The sequence below is a fragment of the Limanda limanda genome, chromosome 18, assembly GCF_963576545.1.
Source record: "Limanda limanda chromosome 18, fLimLim1.1, whole genome shotgun sequence".
NCBI classification, from domain to species: Eukaryota; Metazoa; Chordata; class Actinopteri; order Pleuronectiformes; family Pleuronectidae; genus Limanda; species Limanda limanda.
In genome coordinates this window covers 994,805-1,018,813 of record NC_083653.1, presented here as the reverse complement: position 1 = coordinate 1,018,813, position 24,009 = coordinate 994,805, and the positions used below count along the sequence as shown (strand labels likewise).

At 45.5% G+C, this 24,009-nt stretch overlaps 1 protein-coding gene across 1 annotated transcript; it reads right to left on the bottom strand.

The window, feature by feature from the left end:
• Window positions 1-756: 756 nt before the first annotated feature.
• LOC133024791 (interphotoreceptor matrix proteoglycan 2) lies at window positions 757-24,009 on the bottom strand. The gene is made up of 19 exons (XM_061091963.1): window positions 23,943-24,009; window positions 21,814-22,029; window positions 19,016-19,182; window positions 18,638-18,675; window positions 18,016-18,059; window positions 17,763-17,878; window positions 15,632-15,781; window positions 14,102-14,160; window positions 11,206-11,399; window positions 11,023-11,078; window positions 10,794-10,928; window positions 9,867-10,712; window positions 9,603-9,778; window positions 9,019-9,512; window positions 8,471-8,923; window positions 7,568-8,181; window positions 3,451-3,670; window positions 2,150-2,360; window positions 757-796 (listed from the first exon to the last, which is right to left on the bottom strand). The coding sequence occupies exons 1-19, from the start codon at window positions 24,007-24,009 to the stop codon at window positions 757-759; spliced, it is 4,296 nt and encodes a 1,431-aa protein (XP_060947946.1).

Sequence of the window (24,009 nt, the reverse complement as noted above, 5' to 3'; positions counted from 1 at the left end):
TCACGTGATTTAAAATATTACACAAGTTTAAATTGAAGAAGATTCACACAATAATGAATTTATTCATCATTAGATTCTGATTCTACTTGTTCGTGTTCATTCAGTGCAAATGTTCTTTTCTAGAATTAGAGCTCATTTACACGGAGCTTTCCAGGAACTTCTCTGTTATTCACAGACGCGTGAGGAGTTTTCTCTGTGAATGAGGATGAACTCCAACTTGAGCTCTAACTTCTGGGAATGAGCTTCAGAATTAAAGATGTTTGTTTGGTTTGAGGAGCTGAAGCTGCTGAGGAGCGTCACCGTTCTTTATCTTCACCAAAAGCCTCTTAAATGTGAAGTATTGATGTTTGTGTTGGGACGTGTTGAGACGTCCTGAGCTTCCCGCTCAGCTCAGACCCCAAAAGAGGATCAGGACCAGACTAATCACTGAGGTGAGACGAGGAGACGGATCCCGGTGTGTTGACTCATGGAGACAGGTCCTCAGAAGACGTCCCGGCGTCCTCTGGGAGGTTTGATTACTCTGCGTCTGTTTTAACGCTGCAGCTCTAAACCAATTTAGCTTGAGACGGTGGAGACAGATTAAAACTCTGCAGTCTGTCCCAATAAAACCAGGAAGACGAGTTTGCTGTGGAGGATTTCTCGCTGAGTGAGCAGCAGCTTCTCACAGAGACAGGTGATTGCACTCGAGAGGTTTCAGCAGAACGACTCCTCTTACCTTCAGTCGTACTCTCAGGTGCCGTCCAGGGCCGGGCGTGTTTAACTGGCCCGGCCGGCGAGGGAGTACCTGTTGTCGTATCTGTGGAGGAAGAGAAATGAAGCAGGTGTGAGAGAGACACTGCAGAAACAGAAACTCCCACAGAAACCAGAGTCCTGGCTGTGTCCAGAGAGTCAGAGCGAGATCCAGAGGAATCGGAATCTCGTGTCGATGTGAGAGACTTCAAATTCTTCATATTTCTAAAATCTGTACAAGCTCAGTTAAAAAGCTTCTGAGTCAATAAAATATTTTTTCATCAATAAAAACATAAAACATGTTGATCCAAAAGATCATCTGTGAGTTTTTCAGATATGAATCTTTCTCTGCTTCTCCTCTGACAGATTTAAACACCTTGTTGTGTTCAATCCTTTCATAAATGCAGAAAACTAAAGAAATAAAAGAGTTTTTCTCACTTTCCACGAATTTGTTTGTCTCTTTCATGTGAATTATTGATCTACTCGACCTTTTTAGAATTTAATATCCTGATTTAAATGTAAATCGAAGAGAAAACAACATGATTCAGACGTTTGGTTTAACGGCAGCTGTCGACCTTTCAGTCATCGAGCCGCTCGTTTGCACTCGAGCTCACTCATCGTTCACTGGGAGAATTCAGACGTTTCTGAACAGTTCTGATGATGGAAATAAGATCGTAACTTTTAAACGTCTCTGGTTCCGCTGCTGGGAGACGAGCTGCTGAGCGAACAGGGTTGAAATGAGAGTTCTCTGTCTGCGACTTGGAACCAGTGAATAAAACAAACGCCTCCTCTCCATTAAAAATCAACTGAGCATCGATTGACGCTGCCGACGGCTGAAGATGTGAGAGGGAGAAAATCTACAAGTCATTTAAAACCACTTTAAACCTCATGCTGCATTTAATTTGTTTATTTACTGTGAAGCAGATTCAGATGTTTACTGTCACTCACACTGTGTCATCGTTAAACAACCATCATGTGACCCTGTGTGATCATGTGACAGATTAAATCTTCCTCCCACTGCAGAGGCTCAGTGTCTTTATCAGAGTTGAGAGGAACCTGAAGAATAAAAAGTGTCTTGAAGAGGTTGTGAGTTATAATATGATAGATAATAATAGAGTTATAATAGAGATCAGCTGGAAGAAGAAGCCACACGGACACAATCAGTGTAGAACAGCAACATCATCGTATTAAACACATTAAAACGTCCTGAGGCGTCGTTAAGTGTTCGAACTCTCATCAAATCCTAAAGATCTAATAAAAGGATTAATGAAAAACAACATGGTCCAGTTAGACGTCATAACAATGTTATAAAAGGTTGAAACTTTTGCAGATTATTTGTCTTCAGCTCATATTAAAGGAACACCACTGAGCTGCTCGGCCTCTGACCCTCGATATCCCATCAGCCCCTGCTGGTCGTTACCTGCACACGGCGCCGTGGCCACGCCGGATGTGACACGCCCCCCGGCCTCGGCAGTAGTCGGGCTGCAGGACGCAGACGCTCTGACACGGCAGCTCGTCCAGCGACAGGAAGCCGGGCTCGCACACGCAGCGCGCCTCCTTCGTCCGGCCGCTCACTTCACAGCGAGAGAACTCGTCACAGGCCAGAAACTTGCAGGGATCCGCCTGATCGGCTGAGAGGAGGGAGAGAACGTTAGAGGTCATCGGGAAACACAAAGATCGGACGTTAGCATTCATCAGAGCGCCCCCTAGTGTCTGCGATCACAGGATTACGCAACTGATTTTCTTGAAAAGTTCGGAGCAGATTTGCAGATCCAGGAATTCATTTATCATTTTCTTTAACTTTGGGACATTTTCCACATTTTTGTGAATTTCTTAACATGTTGAACAAGTGGATCGAGATAATGATCCAGATTTTAAGAATCTAAATAAAAACTTCATTCAGTTACAGTTACACATATAGAGAATAGATATTGTTTAATGTGAAAAGTTTAAAGAACATTTCTGTGAACCTTGTTTTTATATCTGATTTCCAATACATGTACATGTAATTATATATATATATATATATATATATATATATATATATATATATATATATATATATATATATATATATATATTATGATCTGTACTTGCAGTAGTGCTGTGGATGCATGAAGCAGCGAGTACACAACACAGTAAATCTTTCGTTTTATCACAACCAACACGATCGTTTGAAACACAACTTGCTGCCTCGGAGGCAGAAGCTGTCGCGGCAGCACTTCCTTCTTCGTGACTCACTGCTCGTCTTCATCACTGCTCTTCGGCCTGTGATGTTCTGTGCAGTCCCACAGTGCATTGGGCTGATTTGACACATAGACCTAATTACTGAGTCTATTTGAATGCGTTTGTGATCTCGGCTTCATCTGTAAAGAATATTACAAGACAAAGCTTATTGAGCGAGAGCAGCATTCAAAGAAGAGCGGCAGCGGCTTATTCTAAGAAGCTGCTGAGTGTTTTATCACACACATTCAAAGATGTCGTTGGACGCTGTGGAGCCGAAGAGGAACTCACACACGCTCAAAGGTTTCTCCCCAAAGTCTGAGGTTATAAAAGATTCAGTTCTGAACAATGAAGATTCTTCTTAACAATAACACAAAGGAATTCTGTGGAAATATTCACTGATTCAAAAACAGCAAACCCAAAGCCTTTAAAACCAGTGATGGTGATTGAATGAGTTCTGTGTTTTGGCACGGTGGACGTGTGGTCCGACCGCGGTACCTGGTTCGATGTCCAGCGAGTGCGTGTCGATCTGGATGTGCAGGTTCCTGGCGGCGGCCGAGCAGAACTCCTCCAGGACGCAGGTCACGGCCTCGGTGATGTTGTACGGAACCGACTTGGCGAACTTCATCTTGCTGTTGACGACCACGCTGCCTTTCCTGAAGTTCAGGACCTCCAGGTTCCTGAAGCCGGTCAGGTTGGCCTGCAGGAACGGCATCAGCTGCAAACACCAGGTGAGCACTCTCAGTTTGTTGGTGATAGATAGATGGATACTTTATTATTCATTATTATTATTATTAAACAGTCAGAGGACAGTTCATCGATGTTAATGATTCATCGAATCGACTCCTCATCGAACATGAGGAGCAGCTTGAACACGTCAGAGCAGAGTTTCATCTTCTGACCTTTTATATAAAACATTTACAAGAGAAACAAAACTACTGAGAAACAAAAAGAGGAAGAAGATCATCTCACTTCTCTGGGTTCCTACAGCTGCACCGACTGATGGAAACTGACACGTGTGCATTTCATCTCTATTTCTTAATCAGCTCATAAAACATTTAACTAAATGCAGCTTTTTCATGAGTTGAGCTAAATCTAAAAATCCAGAATAAGTTCCAACGATCTGTGAAGTTCACTCAGGTCAGCGTGAAGTTTATTTCCACAATAAAAGTTTGAGTCTGAGTAAAAATAATTTAAATTCTGATACATTTTTATATGAGTTAGTTTAGGATTGCAGAACATCTACTGAGACACAAACGTCAGATGTGATCTCGATCTGGTTTTTAAATGATTCATAACTCGTTAGAGACGATTCTACTGTCGCGGAATATGATGTTAGAAATTTGCCTCCGAGCCTCGAGTGAAATTCAAATTTCTTTCTGATCTGATTTTATCTGCATGAAAACAACAAGAGTGAATCATTATTATATGCTGTGTGTGTGTGTGTGTGTGTGTGTGTGTGTGTGTGTGTGTGTGTGTGTGTGTGTGTGTGTGTGTGTCGTGAGATGATAAACCGCAGCGACTGCCTCTGATGTGATTGTGTTGTTATTGTCGAGAGATGCAGTTAAACGACTTGACTTTATTTCAGTGTCACGTTTCTTCACTCATTCGTTTTGTGATCGAGGTCGAAGAGTCGTCTCCTCAAAGTTTACACCACACGAACAAATTAACGTCTTTATAGATCCACTTAAACACACACACACACACACACACACTCTCACACTCACACTCTCACACTCACACACACAGAAACAGACACTCTCTGAAAAGCCTCGGCCTCAAACAACATTTGTGTTTCTCTGACGCAGTTCACAGAAGTGTTGAGCAGATTAATTTTCAGATCCATCCAGAAAACGTGGAGATCTTTAATAACATGTTCTATTCATCAGATAATTAATTTGAGGACTCAGAAGATGCTTCTTCATAAGAGATTTGCTGGCAGTGCTTTATTTGTCTCTTCCTCTTGTTTCATATTCACCCCAGCTATGGTGATCTAATGGTGACCACGTTATTAATTATTATCCTAGAGACACAGGAGAATAGGAAAATGTATAATATAAACTCATAAAACAACACAATGTGTGCTTCACTGCATCTATAACACAAGAGAGTGAATAATCACAGTTAAAGTCCAGAACTTCTGGATGAGAGCTCTATAATCATCATCATCATCATCATCATCATCATCATCATCATCATCATCATCATCATCATCATCATCATCATCATCATCATCATCATCATCATCATCATCATCATCATCATCATCATCATCATCATCATCATCATCATCATCATCATCCTCATCATCATCATCATGTATTTCTTTAGTTTCTGTGTTGGTATTGATTCTTGTGACCTTAAAGAAAACCAGGACCTGATGTTAAGTGTCTGATAATTAATGTTCCTGAAGCTTCGACCTTTTGATTTCTTGACGACTCGACTAATGAGCTCGAGCTGCAGCAGCTTGTCGAGCTGTGAACTGATGAACTGATGAACTGATGAACTGATGAACTGATGAACTGATGAACAGATGAACGTGTGAACTGATGAACTGATGAACTGATGAACTGATGAACTGATGAATTGATGAACTGATTAACTGATGAACTGATGAACTGATGTACTGATGAACTGATGAATTGATGAATTGATGAACTGATAACTGATGAACTGATGAACTGATGAACTGATGGACTGATGAACTGATGAACTGATGAACTGATGGACTGATGAACTGATGAACTGATGAACTGATGAACTGATGAATTGATGAACTGATGAACTGATGAACTGATGAATTGATGAACTGATGAATTGATGAACTGATGAACTGATGAATTGATGAACTGATGAACTGATGAACTGATGAACTGATGAACTGATGAACTGATGAATTGATGAACTGATTAACTGATGAACTGATGAACTGATGTACTGATGAACTGATGAATTGATGAATTGATGAACTGATAACTGATGAACTGATGAACTGATGAACTGATGAATTGATGAATTGATGAACTGATGAACTGATGAACTGATAAACTGATGAACTGATGAACTGATGAACTGATGAACTGATGAACTGATGAACTGATGAATTGATGAACTGATGAACTGATGAACTGATGAATTGATGAACTGATGAATTGATGAACTGATGAACTGATGAACTGATGAACTGATGAACTGATGAACTGATGAACTGATGAACTGATAAACTGATGAACTGATGAACTGATGAACTGATGGATTGATGAACTGATGAACTGATGAACTGATGAACTGATGAACTGATGAATTGATGAACTGATGAACTGATGAATTGATGAACTGATGAACTGATGAACTGATGAATTGATGAACTGATGAACTGATGAACTGATGAACTGATGAACTGATGAATTGATGAACTGATGAACTGATGAATTGATGAATTGATAAACTGATGAACTGATGAACTGATGAACTGATGAACTGATGAACTGATGAATTGATGAACTGATGAACTGATGAACTGTTGAACTGATGAACTGATGAACTGATGAACTGATGAACTGATGAACTGATGAACTGATGGACTGATGAATTGATGAACTGATGAACTGATGAACTGATGAACTGAGGAACTGATGAACTGATGAACTGATGAACTGATGAACTGATGAACTGATGAACTGTTGAACTGATGAACTGATGAACTGACGAACTGATGAACTGATGAACTGATGAACTGATGAATTGATGAACTGATGAACTGATGAACTGATGAACTGATGAACTGATGAACTGAGGAACTGATGAACTGATGAACGTGTGAACTGATGAACTGATGAATTGATGAACTGATGAACTGATGAACTGATGAACTGATGAATTGATGAACTGATGAACTGATAAACTGATAAACTGATGAACTGATGAACTGATGAACTGATGAACTGATGAATTGATGAACTGATGAACTGATGAACTGATGAACTGATGAATTGATGAACTGATGAAATGAGGAACTGATGAATTGATGAATTGATGAACTGATGAACTGATGAACTGATGAACTGATGGACTGATGAACTGATGAACTGATGAACTGATGAACTGATGAACTGATGAACTGATGAACTGATGAACTGATGAACTGATGGATTGATGAACTGATGAACTGATGAACGTGTGAAGCAGGAGAATCGTTTCCAGCTCAGACAGAAACAATCTGAAGCTCATGAGACAAACTGGAACTTTCCCTCTGGTGACAAAGCGTAAACACAATCTCTTTAACCTCCATTGACTTGAGGGAATTGGGTTTAATGAAGTTCAAACTCTTCTTCTGCTCTTTGATTGCTCATCGGATGCGGCTCTGATTAACCCCCCCCCCCCCCTTGTGGTTTGTAAATCCTCTCAATTAGCAGCAGATGATCTTTCAATCCGTCGGAAGCTTTTTGTTCAAGTCGTTAAGAACCGTGAAGCAGTTAGAATCAGATTGACTTAAAGACGGGAGGGACGCTCAGCAGAACGTCTCCTAATGAGACGTCTCTTAGATTAACTCCTCCCACATGTTAACCACCTGACCCTGAGATCCCACCGGTGAAGACGTGTGGTTTCTACTCACCATGTGGAGGAAGGTGTTCTCCAGAGATCGGTACTCGGACGACGTCTTGTTGAAGAGATCCTCGGAGAAGTCCATGTTGGTGACCCGGAGGCTGAAGAACACCACCAGCTCCCGCCCGTTGCTGGCCGTGGTCATGGAGGGCGTGGTCAGGTATCTCACTGGCGTCTGTGCCGTGGCCCCTACGGTGGCGAGCTCCTCCCCCGCCCATGTGAAGCCACTCCCCTCGTCCGGCAGCTCGCTGGCCTCCGTGGACGCCACGTCGGTTTGGTCCAGCTCCACGGCCAAGTCCTGCACGGCCTCGTCCACGCCGTCTTCAGCCGCCGCCGGCGAGCTGGTGGTGATCTCACTTCCTGTCTGCACCGGCTCCTCCAGGTCTTCACCGATGATGACCACGGCCGGTTGTTTCTCGTCCGGCGCCGTGATGTCGTCCTCTGAGGACACGGGAGCGGGGGGGATCACTGGTTCCTCAAAGAGTCCAGAGTCCACCGTCGGGCGGGGGGGCGACGCCTCGGACTGGTCCACGGGAGACAGCGGGGGGGTCGGGACGGCGTCTGGACCCGGAGCTGCCGTCACACTGGAGGACTCCGCCCCCTCCGTCTCTGGAGCGGCCGACGCTGTGAAACCTCAGAGACAGAATCAAGAGTTCAAAGTTCAACAATGAGTCGGAGGAAAATCTAAAAGCTTGAATCTGCTTCCTGAAGAAACTTCAAATCCCCACGTTACATCTACAAGGAGCTCGTTAGGATCTGAAACTTCCCACGAGTCCAGTTTGTGTTTGTTGTGTTTATAAAATGGAGGAAGCTTCAGTAAGTCGTCCTGAAGATAGAACATGAATGTGTGAGAGGATCTTTAATGATCTTCTGTCAGTGCACATCTCCATGAACATCACAGAAACCTTCTCACCTGCGTTCACTGAGGCCGCTTCAGACTCTGCTTCTTCTCCAGTGGTGAGGAGGTCGCTCTCCACCCTCGGGTCGGAGACGTCCACTTCCTCCTCAACAGAGAAAGGATCCACGATGGGATTCTCCTGATCAGGTTCTCCGACCTCCTCCACCGAAGGATGGAGGAGGACGGGTAGATTGTCTTCCTCCAGGAGGTGGTGGTCGTCAGGTCCCACAGGCTGAAGGAACTCGTTATCTTCCACAACCTCGAACAGGTCCTCTCCAAAGTGAAGGTCCTCCATAGAGTCCAGTGGGTAAAGGATTTTAATGGCTTCTGCTGGTGGCTCAGTAACAGCTTCTTTAATTTGGGGTTCTAACATCTCAACTGTTTCCACCTCTGGATTCAGTTCCTGGACCTCAACAGCCTCCTCTTCTGCTTCTGGAGCTTCTTCTACCAAGTCCTTTGATTCTGACTCTGAAACCACAGGAAGGTCTTCAACTGAAGGTAAAATATCCACCGTGCCGTCCTCTGATTCAGCCTCTTCTACAACTTCTTCAGGAAGTTGTGGCTCTGAAGCTGTTTCCTCTGGAACTTCAGGTACAGTTTCCTCTGGAACTTCAGGTAGTATTTCCTCAGGAAGTTCTGGTACAGCTTCCTCAGGAACGTCAGGTACAGTTTCCTCAGGAACTTCAGGTACAGTTTCCTCAGGAACTTCAGGTAAAGTTTCCTGAGGGACTTCAGGTACAGCTTCCTCAGGAACTTCAGGTACAGTTTCCTCAGGAACGTCAGGTACAGTTTCCTCAGGAACTTCAGGTACAGCTTCCTCAGGAACTTCCGGTACAGTTTCCTCAGGAACGTCAGGTAGTATTTCCTCAGGAAGTTCTGGTACAGCTTCCTCAGGAACGTCAGGTACAGTTTCCTCAGGAACTTCAGGTACAGTTTCCTCAGGAACTTCAGGTACAGTTTCCTCAGGAACTTCAGGTACAGTTTCCTCTGGAACTTCAGGTACAGCTTTCTCTGGAACTTCAGGTACAGCTTCCTCAGGATCTTCAGGTACAGTTTCCTCAGGAACTTCTAGTACCATTTCTTCAGGAACTTCAGGTACAGCTCTCTCAGGAGCTTCAGGTACAGCTTCCTCAGGAACTTCTAGTACCATTTCCTCAGGAACTTCAGGTACAGTTTCCTCAGGAACATCAGGTAGTATTTCCTCAGGAACTTCAAGTACCATTTCCTCAGGATCTTCAGGTACAGTTTCCTCTGGAACGTCAGGTACAGTTTCCTCTGGAACTTCAGGTACAGCTTCCTCAGGATCTTCAGGTACAGTTTCCTCTGGAACGTCAGTTACAGTTTCCTCTGGAACGTCAGGTACAGTTTCCTCTGGAACTTCAGGTACAGCTTCCTCAGGATCTTCAGGTACAGTTTCCTCTGGAACGTCAGGTACAGTTTCCTCTGGAACTTCAGGTACAGCTTCCTCAGGAACGTCTAGTACCATTTCCTCTGGAACTTCAGGTACAGTTTCCTCTGGAATTTCTATTTCCTCAGGAACCTCAGGTACAGTTTCCTTGAGAACCTCTTCTGTTTCTGAAATTGTTTCATCTACATCAACTTTAACTTCTGCAACTTCAGCTAATTCCTCATCTGGTTGTAAAACTTCAACTGCTGTTTCGAGTTCCTCCTCCTCCATCCCTGGAACCTCAGGTTCTTCTGGCTCCTCTGGAGTCTCCACCACAGACTCTCCCTCTGACTCAGAAACTTCCAAGTTTGCTCCTAAATCTTCTAAATTCTCTTCTTCTGGTTCAGAGACCTCAGCTCCTTCAGGATTTGGCTGCAGAACCTCGTAAACCTCGGCTCCTAATGCTTCCTGTGGTTCTCCCTCAGGTTCATGGACAGTCAGATCCACCTCCTCCTCTTCTGGAAGATTGTTTTCCTCCTCGACCTCCAGGAGAGTCCCTGTGGTGTCAGTGGGCGTCTGGCCTGTGATGGCTGAGATGGTCGTGACAGCTAGACCCAGGTCAGATGGTTCCTCTCCAGCAGGAGCTGTGGTCAGTAGGAACTGAGGAGTCGAGGTGAACTGAGGATCTTCGCTCTCGACAGGATTCAGGTCTTCCACTGAGATCCGGTTTGGAGACAGACGGACGAACGCAGCGTCGGTCGGGGTCGCGATGAAGTCTCTCACCAGCTCGCCGGTTTCATGGTGATGAATGGTTTCGATCTCGTGTGTAATGATCAGACGTTCTTCTTCCTTCTCGTCTTCACTCGATGGCTCAGGCTCGCTCACATCAACCTCCTCAGGCTCGTGGGTCACCTCCTCTGAGGCGGGGGGAGGAGGGCTGCTCTCTGGAACAGCCGTGGGGTCCAGCAGGGTCACCAGGGCGTTCTCCTTCTCCATGGGAGTGAGAGGAACCTCCAGACGAGGCTTCTCCACCTCCGGCTCCTCGGTGAGGACCTCCAACTCGTTGTGTGAGTCCGGCTCGCTGGACTGTGGAGAGACAGAGGAACCTCGTTTGAGTTCCTGGAAAAAAATGCTTTTAAACAATTCATAACCAATCAATATTTGCTAATAATGATCTCACCTCGTCCACGACTTCTACTGAGGAGGTAGAGGTCAGTGCTGGAAGGTGAATCATCTCTGTGAAGAAACCAAAGCATCATCACGTCTGTTTATACTTGAGACACATGAACTGATTCCAGCTCTCCTTCGTGCTGGAGAAGCTCCTTTCACATGTTTCAGTTAGAACATGAAGATCGGAGGTTACCTGGTTGGAAGTTGAGCGAGTCCAGGTCGATGGGCAGCGACGCCTCCTCCCGTAACGCCGTGGTCACCAGGTCCCTGAGGGCGGCGGCGGCGCTGGACTCCGGTTCGCCGGACGCCGTCTCGGAGTTCTCCGAGTTGATTTTAGGAGAATTGATCTCAAAGAGCAGAGAGTAGTGCACGGAGATTCCTCCAGGCCTGGAAAACAAGATGTGAGGGTTCAACTCCAACTCTTATTGATCAACTCGTGAGAATCAACCTTCTGCAGGAGGAAGCTCCGGTTCCTCAAACCCAGATGTTCATGTAACTCTGGGTTTCTGGGTCAATAATCAATGGACGTGTGTTGCTGCAGAGAGAAGAGAACTTTTCAAAATGCCAGGCACGAGAATCTGAAGCTGAATTTGAACAGAATGCAAAAGGACGTCGTCGATATTCTACAGAACAAATGTCATCAAGAGAGAAGCTGATTCTCCGGATGTGAAATGTCTTGTGTTTGTGTTTTTACTGACGTCACAAACACCAAAGCTCTTCTTCATCAGGTTTCAGTCGTTTGTCTGACGTGAACCTGATCTCTTTGTGTGAATGTTAACACAACTTCTCTCTACAGGTGGTTTCACAGTTTTCTTCACGTGGCGTTTCCATGATTTTCTTCAGAGTGCTGTTGTTAACTGGTCCAATGCGTCTCCACAGCCGTGTCCTCACCTGGTCTCTAATCCCAGCATCTAAGTTGTTTCTATTCCTGCTCTGATGAAGTCAGCGGCGGCCTGTGGGAGGAGCCAACACGTTACAGTCTCCTTCACTTCCTCTCTGAGGAGATCAGCCGCCATGAAACCAGGCACAACAGCTTTGTTCTTCTGCTGTTGTCTTCTCTGAACAGAACAAAGACCTCCTGCCTCTTATCTGATGTAGAAAGCAGCGTCACATGTCCCCCCCCCCCCCCCCCCCCACACACACACACACACTGCGTCCTCCTGGATTCTGTCACTTAAAGGTCCTGTGTTGTAGAAAAGAGATTTCCAAGTCTCTTTTGTTCATAAACTTTATGAATATGACCAAAGTATCAGAGAAATGCAAACAGCTTTTTTTTCTGAAACGAGCCTGAGGCCTCCTGGGAGGTTGTGATGTCACAAGTATACAGTCCCCGCCCCCAGCCCCGCCCACCATGATCCTCCATTCTGTCGCTGAGTCAGGAATACAACTACCAACCTGCAGCTTCAGTCTAGAAACCATTTTTCCAGACTCAACTTGAACTTTGACCTTCACCAGTTCATCTTTGAGACCATCTTTCTGTTTCCTGATATATCTAAAAATATGACCTTTGACCTTTGACACCAAATTCTGATAATTTCATCCGTGAATCCACGTGAAAGTTTGCCACACTTTTAAATAAATACCCTCAAAGCGAACGTGAGATGTTTAAAATATTGTTAGTAAAATAGCCACTGAACCGTTTTACTCTCTGAGGAACAATAAACATAATAAATCAAAATGTTCCTGATTGAATCCGTCAGCCTGAGACTCTGGGAACGAGAGGAACCTGAACTCTAACCAACAGCAGCTCCACAGCCTCATGTTGACCTCGGACCAGGAGTCACACAAAGTTCTCAGCAGTTTCCTCGTGTCCAGTTCAACATTTCAACATTTCAACATTTCAACATTTCTATTTCCAGCTCTGAGTGAATCAACCTGAACAAACCCAGGAGGTGAAGCTACAGGAGAACGTTTCTCTGTCACTCACCCGTCAGTGTCCTGGATCTCGCTGCCGGAGCGGAGAAGGAAACAAAGAAGAAGAGGATGAGAAGAAATCCTGTGGACCTTTGAATTCTACACACAACCACACAAGTGATGATCTAGAAAATGAAGAGTTATTAGTATGTTTATGTTCTGCTGTTCATTTAGATTTTCCACAGAGCATCAACCTGACGGCAGAAGGAAACGAGTGTAAATCAAGTTCTCATGATAATCCACTTGGTTCCACACTCCTCCTCAGTCCGTCCACATCTCAGGAGAAAATCACTTCTTCATATTTTGTCCTTTTCAATAGTTAGGATTTATTTATGTCACTTATTTGATTTTCAACACAGTTTTTTTTAAGCCGTGGAAGATAATGTCTCCAGCAGATTCTGTAACCAGGGAAACAGAGAGCACACGACAACTGTGTGTGTGTGTGTGTGTGTGTGTGTGTGTGTGTGTGTGACTCATGTGCAGAGATTCAGGTTGGTTCAGCAGCTTGTTGACGGCCTGGAGAGAATCAGGACCTTTGAGTTTCACCAGTAAAGTCAAGCAACGGTTTTAAATCCACCAGACTTCAAGTCAGCGGAGGCGTCTCCTCCCTTCATATCAAACCCGTCTGTATTTAAAGAGGATGAAGTTCATTTATGAATCTGATCTGCAAACGACTTCTGTCACAGACGCTGAGTGCAGTTCAACCAGAAACCTGAAGGTGGCGCAGCGTGGAACGGCCATTAGATGAAAGATTATAATTCAAACTACCAGCAGCCAATCAATCTGCTCCATCTGAATCTAATGACATCATCATGACTCAGAGGTCACATGTGATTCCGACCTTCCGAAGTAACAAAAATAAAATAAAATAAAATAAAATGCCACATTTCATGTTCTACTATTACATATACAGTATATATATATATATATATATATATATAAATACATACATAAATATCTTACATGTACAACCAATTTTGAAAAGGGGATAAAGAGAGAACCCATAAGACTTATGAGGACTTGTTGAGGTGGGGGAGCCGGGCAAAGAGGCCCAAGGTTGCTCATTGTGAGGTAGTGTGTCTCCAATTTGCCTGTTTCGTTTTAGCTTCAGACACTGACGCACAATCGCACACACACGACACATTGTGTCTTTGTTTCAGATCATCGTTTCTCACCTGATTCTCACAACGTGGATTCCTTTGAATCCTGGGAGATGGTCGAACACGTGTTGCATCTGGAAGAGAAACACAACGTTCAGCGAGAGGAACACGTGAGCAGGTCCCTGAGCAGGAGGCCAGTGCCCCCCCCCCCCCACCCCCCCCACCAGGAGGAGGTGAACTCAGTGACTCGGTGAAGCAGCTGCTCGCTCTGATGACATAATCGTCTTTAAAGGAGACTTCAGGTCCTCGCGTGCAGCCGCTAAATGATCCTGAAGATCAGAGTCACACAATGAGCAGAGACAACATGTGGAGTTCCTCCTCCTCCTCCTCCTCCTCCTCCTCCTCCTCCTCCTCCTCCTCCAAGGACAAGGAGCAGGAGGAGCAGGAGGAGGACAGGGAGCAGGAGGGGGACAAGGAGCAGGAGGAGCAGGAGGAAGACTATAGGAGCAGGAGGAGCAGGAGGAGCAGGAGGAGGAGGAGGACAAGGAGCAGGAGGAGCAGGAGGAAGACTATAGGAGCAGGAGGAGCAGGAGGAGCAGGAGGAGGAGGAGGACAAGGAGCAGGAGGAGCAGGAGGAGGACAAGGAGCAGGAGGAGCACAGGCAGCAGGAGGAGGAGGAGCAGGAGGAGAACAGGGAGCAGGAGGAGGGCAGAGAGCAGGAGGAGGACAGGGAGCAGGAGGAGGACGAGGAGGAGGAGGAAGACGAGGAGCAGGAGAAGAACAGGCAGCAGGAGGAGGAGGAGCAGGAGGAGAACAGGGAGCAGGAGGAGGGCAGAGAGCAGGAGGAGGACAGAGAGCAGGAGGAGGACAGGGAGCAGGAGGAGAACAGAGAGCAGGAGGAGGACGAGGAGCAGGAGGAGGGCAGAGAGCAGGAGGAGGACGAGGAGGAGGAGGAAGACGAGGAGCAGGAGGAGAACAGGGAGCAGGAGGAGGGCAGAGAGCAGGAGGAGGACAGGGAGCAGGAGGAGGGCAGAGAGCAGGAGGAGGAGGAGGAAGACGAGGAGCAGGAGGAGGACAGGGAGCAGGAGGAGCAGGAGGAAGACGAGGAGCAGGAGGAGGACAGGGAGCAGGAGGAGCAGGAGGAAGACGAGGAGCAGGAGGAGCTGGAGGAGGACGAGGAGCAGGAGGAAGACGAGGAGCAGGAGGAGCTGGAGGAGGACGAGGAGCAGGAGGAAGACGAGGAGCAGGAGGAGGAGGAGGAGGAAGACGAGGAGCAGGAGGAGGACGAGGAGCATGAGGAGGAGCAGGAGGAGCTGTTAAACATGCAGTCAGATCCAGATGTTTCTCTGTCTTCATCTTGTTTTATCTCTGATCTGCTGCAGGTGTTGATTCCTCCGGTTGAAATAAATCACGTCTACAACTGAACTGAAACCCAGAGTTAGTTTGACGGGTCAGATCTATGTTCCCACATTTCTAGATTTTTCTGACAATTAGGGTTAGGGTTAGCAGTGTTGAGCTCAAGAGAGTTTGGAAGCTAGCTAGTTCCTTCAAATCAGAGTTAATGTTTCTCTTTGAGATGAAACGTGTCCACAGAGTGAAGCCCACCTGGTCCTGCAGGTGATGAGCCAGGTCGATGTACTGAGGCGAGTCGGGGTCGTCCAGCAGTTCTCTGTAGCCCGGATCCACCAGGTCGATGCTGAACTCCACCATCTGCTCCACCGGACTCTCCGGGACCACGTTAGGAAGCTCCGCCTCCTTCAGGACGACAAACACGAGTCAGGATCGAGAAACAACAACAACAAGAAGAGAGTTGTTCTGCTTCACACATTTAGGTTTCGACTTCAACCTGAAGCAACACTTTCTGTTTCTGATCCAAAACGCTGCCTCTGTCAATTTAGCTCTTTTAGCTCTGAGTTTGTTCTCCACCACCTCCGAAGGGAAACATCTGACTCTTCAGCTGCTAAATGCTCCTCAAAGTTCACTTCTGATGAGGTGAAGAAAATACAAAAAAACGTGTTTTAAAAGACCCATAAACCACAAGTCAGAGATCGATCTGCTATATATCACTCAATTTTAAAATCGACTTTGACCGGGAGCCAAACGTGTCAGGAAGGAAAACAGGAAAAGTTCAAAAACCAAAGGAGCAATAAATCCAGCGAGAAGGAAGAGTGAAAGAACGAAGGAGGCAAACGAGTAAAACATCATTTCAGCAGATATACTTTTGACCACAGGATATGAAAGTATGAAGATGTGTGTGGTCCATCCCACAGTGAACACACCACAGAGCTGTCAATCCTGACTCGCCCTCTTCATAATCAACACATATTCAAACGGGATGAAAAGAGTAATAACCTGCTCTTGTGAAATGAAAGCAAAAATTCAAATTACTGCAGTAATTTCCGAGGACAATTTGTGTCCAAAATGACATCGTTTAACCAAAGCTCCGCCTGGAACTTCCTCCGATTCAAACCTTCTCTTTCTATTTCCTGAACCAAAACGACTTGATTCAGGACAAAGACGTTATTATCTGTGGGAAGAAGCAGCGCTGCCACACACACACACACACACACACAGACACACACACACACACACACAGACACACACACACAGGAGGTGGAGACCAAACATAGAGATAATAGAGCCGGTATGATTTATATACTGGAGCAGAACAAAACCATTATTATTACATAAATCAAGAGAATTATTACCACCAGAGATGTATTTAATACACAAACTTCTCCCTTAGGGTTGTCTTTACATGAATCTACTTATTTATCCTTCAATTTATATTTCAAATTCTTTGCTTTTAGTAATGATTGTTTTTTTTACAGAACCTCAGATCTTTACTGACTTTTGCTTTCAAAATAAAAGCATGTTTATACAAAAAAGCAAAGATTTGACGATAAAAGCAACAGAACAAAATCTCCCTTATTGTGAAGAAAAGTGTCAAATGAAAATGTGTCTCCTCAACAAAGACCTGGAAGTGTCTCTGAACTTAATCCACTGAAGGTCTTTCCTGTGGAGGAGCAGCTGGAGAACACAGACGAGGTTCATGGGTTCAGACCTCAAACCTCCTGGAGATCCAGACGTTCAAACACTGAAATCACTCGTTTCACTTTCTCTCAAACAAACTAACGTCTGATCCCAGGAAACAGGAATCAGACGGAGACACTGTCCTCACAGGAGACGTGTCCTGGTCCAAACCATCTGGACCTCCTGAAGGTCTGTGACAGGAGACTGTCCTCACAGGAGACGTCTCCTGGTCCAAACCATCTGGACCTCCTGAAGGTCTGTGACAGGAGACTGTCCTCACAGGAGACGTGTCCTCCTGTCACAAACCTTCTGGACCTCCTGAAGGTCTGTGACAGGAGACTGTCCTCACAGGAGACGTGTCCTGGTCCAAACCATCTGGACCTCCTGCAGAGAGGAGTCCACTAAACATGTAAATGTGAGTGCTGGCTGGAAAGTCTCCTACCTCCACCTCCTCCTCCACCTCCTGCACCTCTTCCACCTCTTCCACCTCCTGCACCTTCTCCTCGACCTCCTGCACCTCCTCTTCGACCTCCTTCACCTCCTTCGCCACCTCCTCCTCCACCTCCTCCTCCACCTCCTGAACCTCCTCCTCGACCGCCTGCACCTCTTCCACCTCTTCCACCTCCTGCACCTCCTTCTCGACCTCCTTCACCTCCTTCTCCACCTCCTCTTCCACCTCCTGCACCTCCTTCACCTCCTTCACCTCCTCCTTCACCTCCTCCTCGGGCGGGGTGTGCTCCAGGCCGGGGCTGGGGGGGGCGCTCACTGGGCTGGGGGGGGCGCTGGTGCTGGTGACGCCCAGCGTCTCAACCGCTGCACCTGAAGCCACGAGAGAAATCACCGTTACTCAACCTGCAGAACATTATCATCTAATACTACGAATAACTTTATATTCTATAACCGGTATATGTTATGTATATATATATGTTTATTAAGAATCATGACAGATGTGGGACCTTGGATCTCAGGGAGCTTCGGTGCCGGAGTCGTTGATCCTCGACTGAACAAGATGAAACAAAACCATAGAATGAGCAACTTCAGTTATAGACAAACTCAAGCTTCATATTTTAAATACAAGTAAACACTAAACACTTCATACATTTTCTTTAATGTACTTATTTAATTCAAGCTCAGTATGTTTTCTTTCTATTTGTGTTTTCTTTTTATTTGTAGTTATTCATAATAAAGTAAAATAGATATAAGATATAGATAAATATACTGTATATATATATATATATATATAACCCTTGTTTTTATTAACCTTTTAACCAATGTGACCATTATGTATCAAAATTTGTTATAGCTTCTACTTCTACTTTCAGTCACTTTGAGCTCAGTGAAATGATAAACATTGATTAATTGATTGATTGATTGATTGATTGATTGATTGATTAATTGAATGATTGATTGATTGATTAATTGATTGATTGATTGATTGATTGATTAATTGATTGATTGATTGATTGATTGATGATTGATTGATTGACTAATTGATTGATTGATTGATTGATTGATTGATTGATTGATTGATTGATTCTCCTACAGACTCACTACATGTTGTCACATGTCAGTTCTCACCGTGATGGCGGCCTCCTGTCTCTCAGCCGACTCATCCTCTGCAAACAAGCACACAACAAAACAACTGTTACTATGTGTGTGTGTGTGTGTGTGTGTGTGTGTGTGCTGTGTGTGTGTGTGTGTCTGTGTGTGTGTGTGTGTGTGTGTGTGTGTGTCACTCCACTCTCAGGCAGTAATTAGCCAAACGATTATCTTGTTTGTGATAATGAAGCCTCTGATCTCGATGGAGGTCGTTTGTTTCAGATTGAACTGAACCATCGATTCTCTGGTTTGTTCACATATGTTGTTGTTGTTGTTGTTGTTGTTGTTGTTGTTGTTGTTGTTGTTGTTGTTTTAAATCCAGTTGTGTGTAAACCCCCCCCCCCCGTGGGGACTCACCATGCGGACCATGCCGATGTGCTCCTCGGTGCTGCTGAAGTTCTTGGCGAGGTCGGAGATGCAGAGCGACTCCTGCTGACACGTGTGAACCCAGCGCTGATACTCTGAGGTGCCGGGGATCCTGTCGAAGAAGATCCTGAAGGCCTCCCACACGGCCTCCTGACACACTGAGACGCACAAACACACACAAACACACACACACAGAAACACACAAAGGCTCGTCAGACTTTCAGGTTGAAGGGGAAATCTATTTTCTTTTTATAGATTTACCAATTCTCCCAAACGGTCTCGAGCAGGATTTATAAACTTTCACCAGGTTTCTGTCAAATCTGTGAAGATTCTATGTTGTTAAATAGTGAAGACGTTTCCTGAGCCCATTGGAAAACTCTACAAATAATAAATAACGTGAAACTTAAACTGACATTATTCAAAAACTGTGCAAGATCTCAAACGAGTTGAATATGAGCAGAACAGCTGAAAGTCTTGGAAACAAGTTAAAGCTCAAGTTACATTTCAAAGAGTTAAATCTTCCTGAGGATTTAAAATCTCTTCTTTCGTTTCAATGGAAGAAAAAGCTGAATTTTCTGGATTTTAAAAGCACCAACTTCAGTTTAAACGATTTCCCAGAAGTGTTTAGTGAACATGAGGAAATCCATGCGGCTCATTTCCCTTCAGGGCTGGAAGCGATGTTTCAAACGTATCCAGTGAACAGTTTGTCATGTTCTCTGCTGCAGAGTGATGATGAGGAGGAGGAGGAGGTGATGAGTCACAGCCATGACTCACTGACTCCTGATTGGTCAGAGCGCCCGGTCAGTCGCCTGAAGTTCAGAGCAGGAACCTGCACGAACGTTCTGACACGAGTCCTGGAGCAATACCTCTTTCCCTCCTCTTCCTCCTCTTCCTCTTCCTCCTCCTCCTCTTCCTCTCCTCTTCCTCTCCTCTTCCTCCTCCTCCTCCTCCTCCTCCTCCTCCTCCTCCTCCTCCTCCTCCTCCTCCTCCTCCTCCTCCTCCTCCTCCTCCTCCTCCTCCTCCTCCTACTCGTCCATTAATCAACTCTACACCTGACATTCTGCTCGTTGGGGAATTCTGACAAACTTGCAAAACAAAATCCGAGAGCAGACTCTTCACGGACAAAATGCAAATAGAGGCTGTTTGAGTTTGAGGGATCTGAGTGAAAGCATCACACCTGCTCTTCAACTGAAAGACCACAAACATATGAAAACACTTCAATATCTGAGGACATGATCCTAACACGTTCCTCACATGTTCCTGACATGTTCCTCACACGTTCCTGACATGATCCTAACACGTTCCTCACACGTTCCTCACACGTTCCTGACATGATCCTAACATGTTCCTCACACGTTCCTCACACGTTCCTGACATGATCCTAACACGTTCCTGACATGTTCCTGACATGTTCCACACACGTTCCTAACATGATCCTAAAATGTTCCTCACACGTTCCTGACATGTTCCTGACATGTTCCTGACATGATCCTAACACGTTCCTCACACGTTCCTCACACGTTCCTGACATGATCCTAACATGTTCCTCACACGTTCCTCACACGTTCCTGACATGATCCTAACACGTTCCTGACATGTTCCTGACATGTTCCACACACGTTCCTAACATGATCCTAAAATGTTCCTCACACGTTCCTGACATGTTCCTAACATGTTCCTGTCACGTTCCTAACATGATCCTAAAATGTTCCTCACACGTTCCTGACATGTTCCTGACATGTTCCTGTCACGTTCCTCACACGTTCCTGACATGTTCCTGACATGTTCCTGACACGTTCCTCACACGTTCTTGAGTTTAACATGTTTCTGACATGTTCCTGACACGTTCCACACACGTTCCTAACATGATCCTAAAATGTTCCTCACACGTTCCTGACATGTTCCTAACATGTTCCTGTCACGTTCCTAACATGATCCTAAAATGTTCCTCACACGTTCCTGACATGTTCCTGACATGTTCCTGACATGTTCCTGACATGTTCCTGACACGTTCCTCACACGTTCCTGACATGATCCTAACATGTTCCTGACACGTTCCACACACGTTCCTAACATGATCCTAACACGTTCCTGACATGTTCCTGACATGTTCCACACACGTTCCTAACATGATCCTAAAATGTTCCTCACACGTTCCTGACATGTTCCTAACATGTTCCTGTCACGTTCCTAACATGATCCTAAAATGTTCCTCACACGTTCCTGACACGTTCCTCACACGTTCCTGACATGATCCTAACATGTTCCTCACACGTTCCTCACACTTTCCTGACATGATCCTAACATGTTCCTAACATGTTCCTGACATGATCCTGACATGTTCCTGACACGTTCCTCACACGTTCCTGACATGATCCTAACATGTTCCTGACACGTTCCACACACGTTCCTAACATGATCCTAAAATGTTCCTCACACGTTCCTGACACGTTCCTCACACGTTCCTGACATGATCCTAACATGTTCCTCACACGTTCCTCACACTTTCCTGACATGATCCTAACATGTTCCTAACATGTTCCTGACATGATCCTAACATGTTCCTCACACGTTCCTCACACGTTCCTGACATGTTCCTGAAATGTTCCTGACCTGTCCTCACACGTTCCTGACATGTTCCTCACATGTTCCTAACACGTTCCTCACATGTTCCTGACACGTTCTGCAGGTTCTGTATGTGAGAACCAACATGTGGTCGGTGTCTCTGGACTCTATCTCCTCCTGCAGCCTCCTGGTGAACATCAGTGACATTATAAAGAAGGAGGTACCTCGGAGCTGGTAGTACGCCTGGTGGCTGGCCAGCACCTCGCTGACGGTCTCCTGAGGACAGATCCTCACGCCCGAGTGGAGGAACACCGACCTCTTGGGTCGACGCCGGCCGACCTCAGAACCTCTGCTGCGGGTCGAAGTCTTCAGCAGCTCCACCAAGCGTCCGGGGGCGCCGGCCTCCGTCCTCGGGCCCGGGTGCAGCCGCACGCCGCTCTCTGAAACCACAACATCACACGCGTGTTTACTACACAACACGGTTCAGCTCATTCACAACATTCACAAACATCTGGATCTGGATCTTGATCTTGAGTGGAGTTCGGTCACGTCAGGAGAATCGGACTCTTTCGATCGCTCTGTTTCCACAAGCGACTCAAAACAAACAGGTTCATTTCTGCAGTTTTCTGTTAATGTTGCATTTATCAATATTTAACGTTTATTTAAAGAAGTTGAATGATACGTGTTTTATTCTGGACACAACAGATGTTTATACATGAGTCAGCTGTCGATCAACAGAAAATCAAAATCAACTGTTTAATCCAAAAAGATTAAACCTCAGATTCAAGTGTTTTAAAAATAAGAAATTATTTGCGTTGGGCTTTAAACTCAAGAAAACTGGTGAAGGTGAAAAGTGTCGTCAGAACCTTTATTTGCAGCATTAAGATAATAACTTTAAACTGAACTAAAAACAACAGTGTACAGAGCATCGGTTGCCATGGAAACTGCTTTAACCTTAATTTAAACTCATTTTACAGCAAATTGAAAACGCGTGGCTGAAGATTATTAAGATCAAACTGCTTCCATCTGTCTGAGGCCTGTTCTCCTGTGTGAGTCTGTTGTGAGGCAGCAGGTTTGTGATGTGTGGTTCAGAGACGTGTGTAACGCTACATCTGCCGGGGGGGGGGGTCGGGGGGGTCGCCCTCCCTCCTTGTGCCCACTCCCACTCAAAATAAAAGCACTCGCGGGACTTGAAGTGTTCCTGGACTAAAAGCATCCAGCCCCCTCAGAGCTTTCAGGATAAATACACACATCACAGGAGATGATCTGGAGCTCGAGTGTTTCGTATCAAACGTCACGGGCGAGATTTGTCTTTTTTATTTGTGAGGTTTCGTCTGAAACAAGGCAGAAGCTCCTCGGCTCCTCGGGGGGGAAACTGAGACCTTACATCTGTTTTATTCTCATTGCTTTGAACTCGTGTTTCCAGAATCACTGACTTCTCTGCATCAGGAGACTCGTTCTGTGGATCTGACTCTTAAAGGACCAGGGCGGGGGGGTTTAATCACAGATATGAACACTAGATATCTCGTCTGCGTTGCCGGCCAACGGAGACGAACGTCACCACATGGCGGCCATCTTGTTGCGGGAGGCTCTCTCACCCATAACATTGTGTTGGTAAATAACCATAACTTGCTCAATTTTCAACCGATTTTGAAATGGTTTGGTTTGTTATAAACGTCAGAGATGTAGATATGACACTGTGTACTTATGAATAATTATGTTATTTTCTAAAAAATGTTAATAATTTATGCAGTGTCATAGCTACATCTCTGACGTTTATAACAAACCAGACCGTTTCAAAATCGGTTGAAAATTGAGCAAGTTATGGTTATTTACAACTACCAACACAATGTTATGGGTGAGAGAGCCTCCCGCAACAAGATGGCCGCCATGTGGTGACGTCCGGCTCCGTCGAGCGAGATATCTAGTCTTTATATATATCTATGGGTTTAATGGCGTCTAGTGGTGAGGAGGCAGGAGAATCTACGGTGGCCTTCAGGGGACACAAAGCATGACAGTGTGTTGTGAGCTCCTGCAGAAACACAGCAGGAAGAAGACCACTGTTATCTGACATGAAGACATGAAGAACTCCTTCTGAAGACCTCCAACGTGATGAGATCCTGAGTCCTGACCACTGGACCTTCAACCAGCGTCCGGCTTCTTCAGGATTCCAAAGCCCGGTGCTTATGCAATCCTAAGAGGCTTTGCTTCCTGTTCTCACCGAGTTCAGTCCGTGTTTGCAAAGTCTTACTCTTCAGATCCTCGTCTCCTCTGGTTCCCTGTCCAGTTCACTGCTGCTGCAGAGAACAAAAGTGTGATGTCTTCCTCCGGTGAGGAGGGGGGGGGGGCTTACCTTTAATTCCAGCTGCAGCCGGCGGCGCGATGGCGAGCAGCAGCACGAGCCTGAAGTCCCAGAGCAT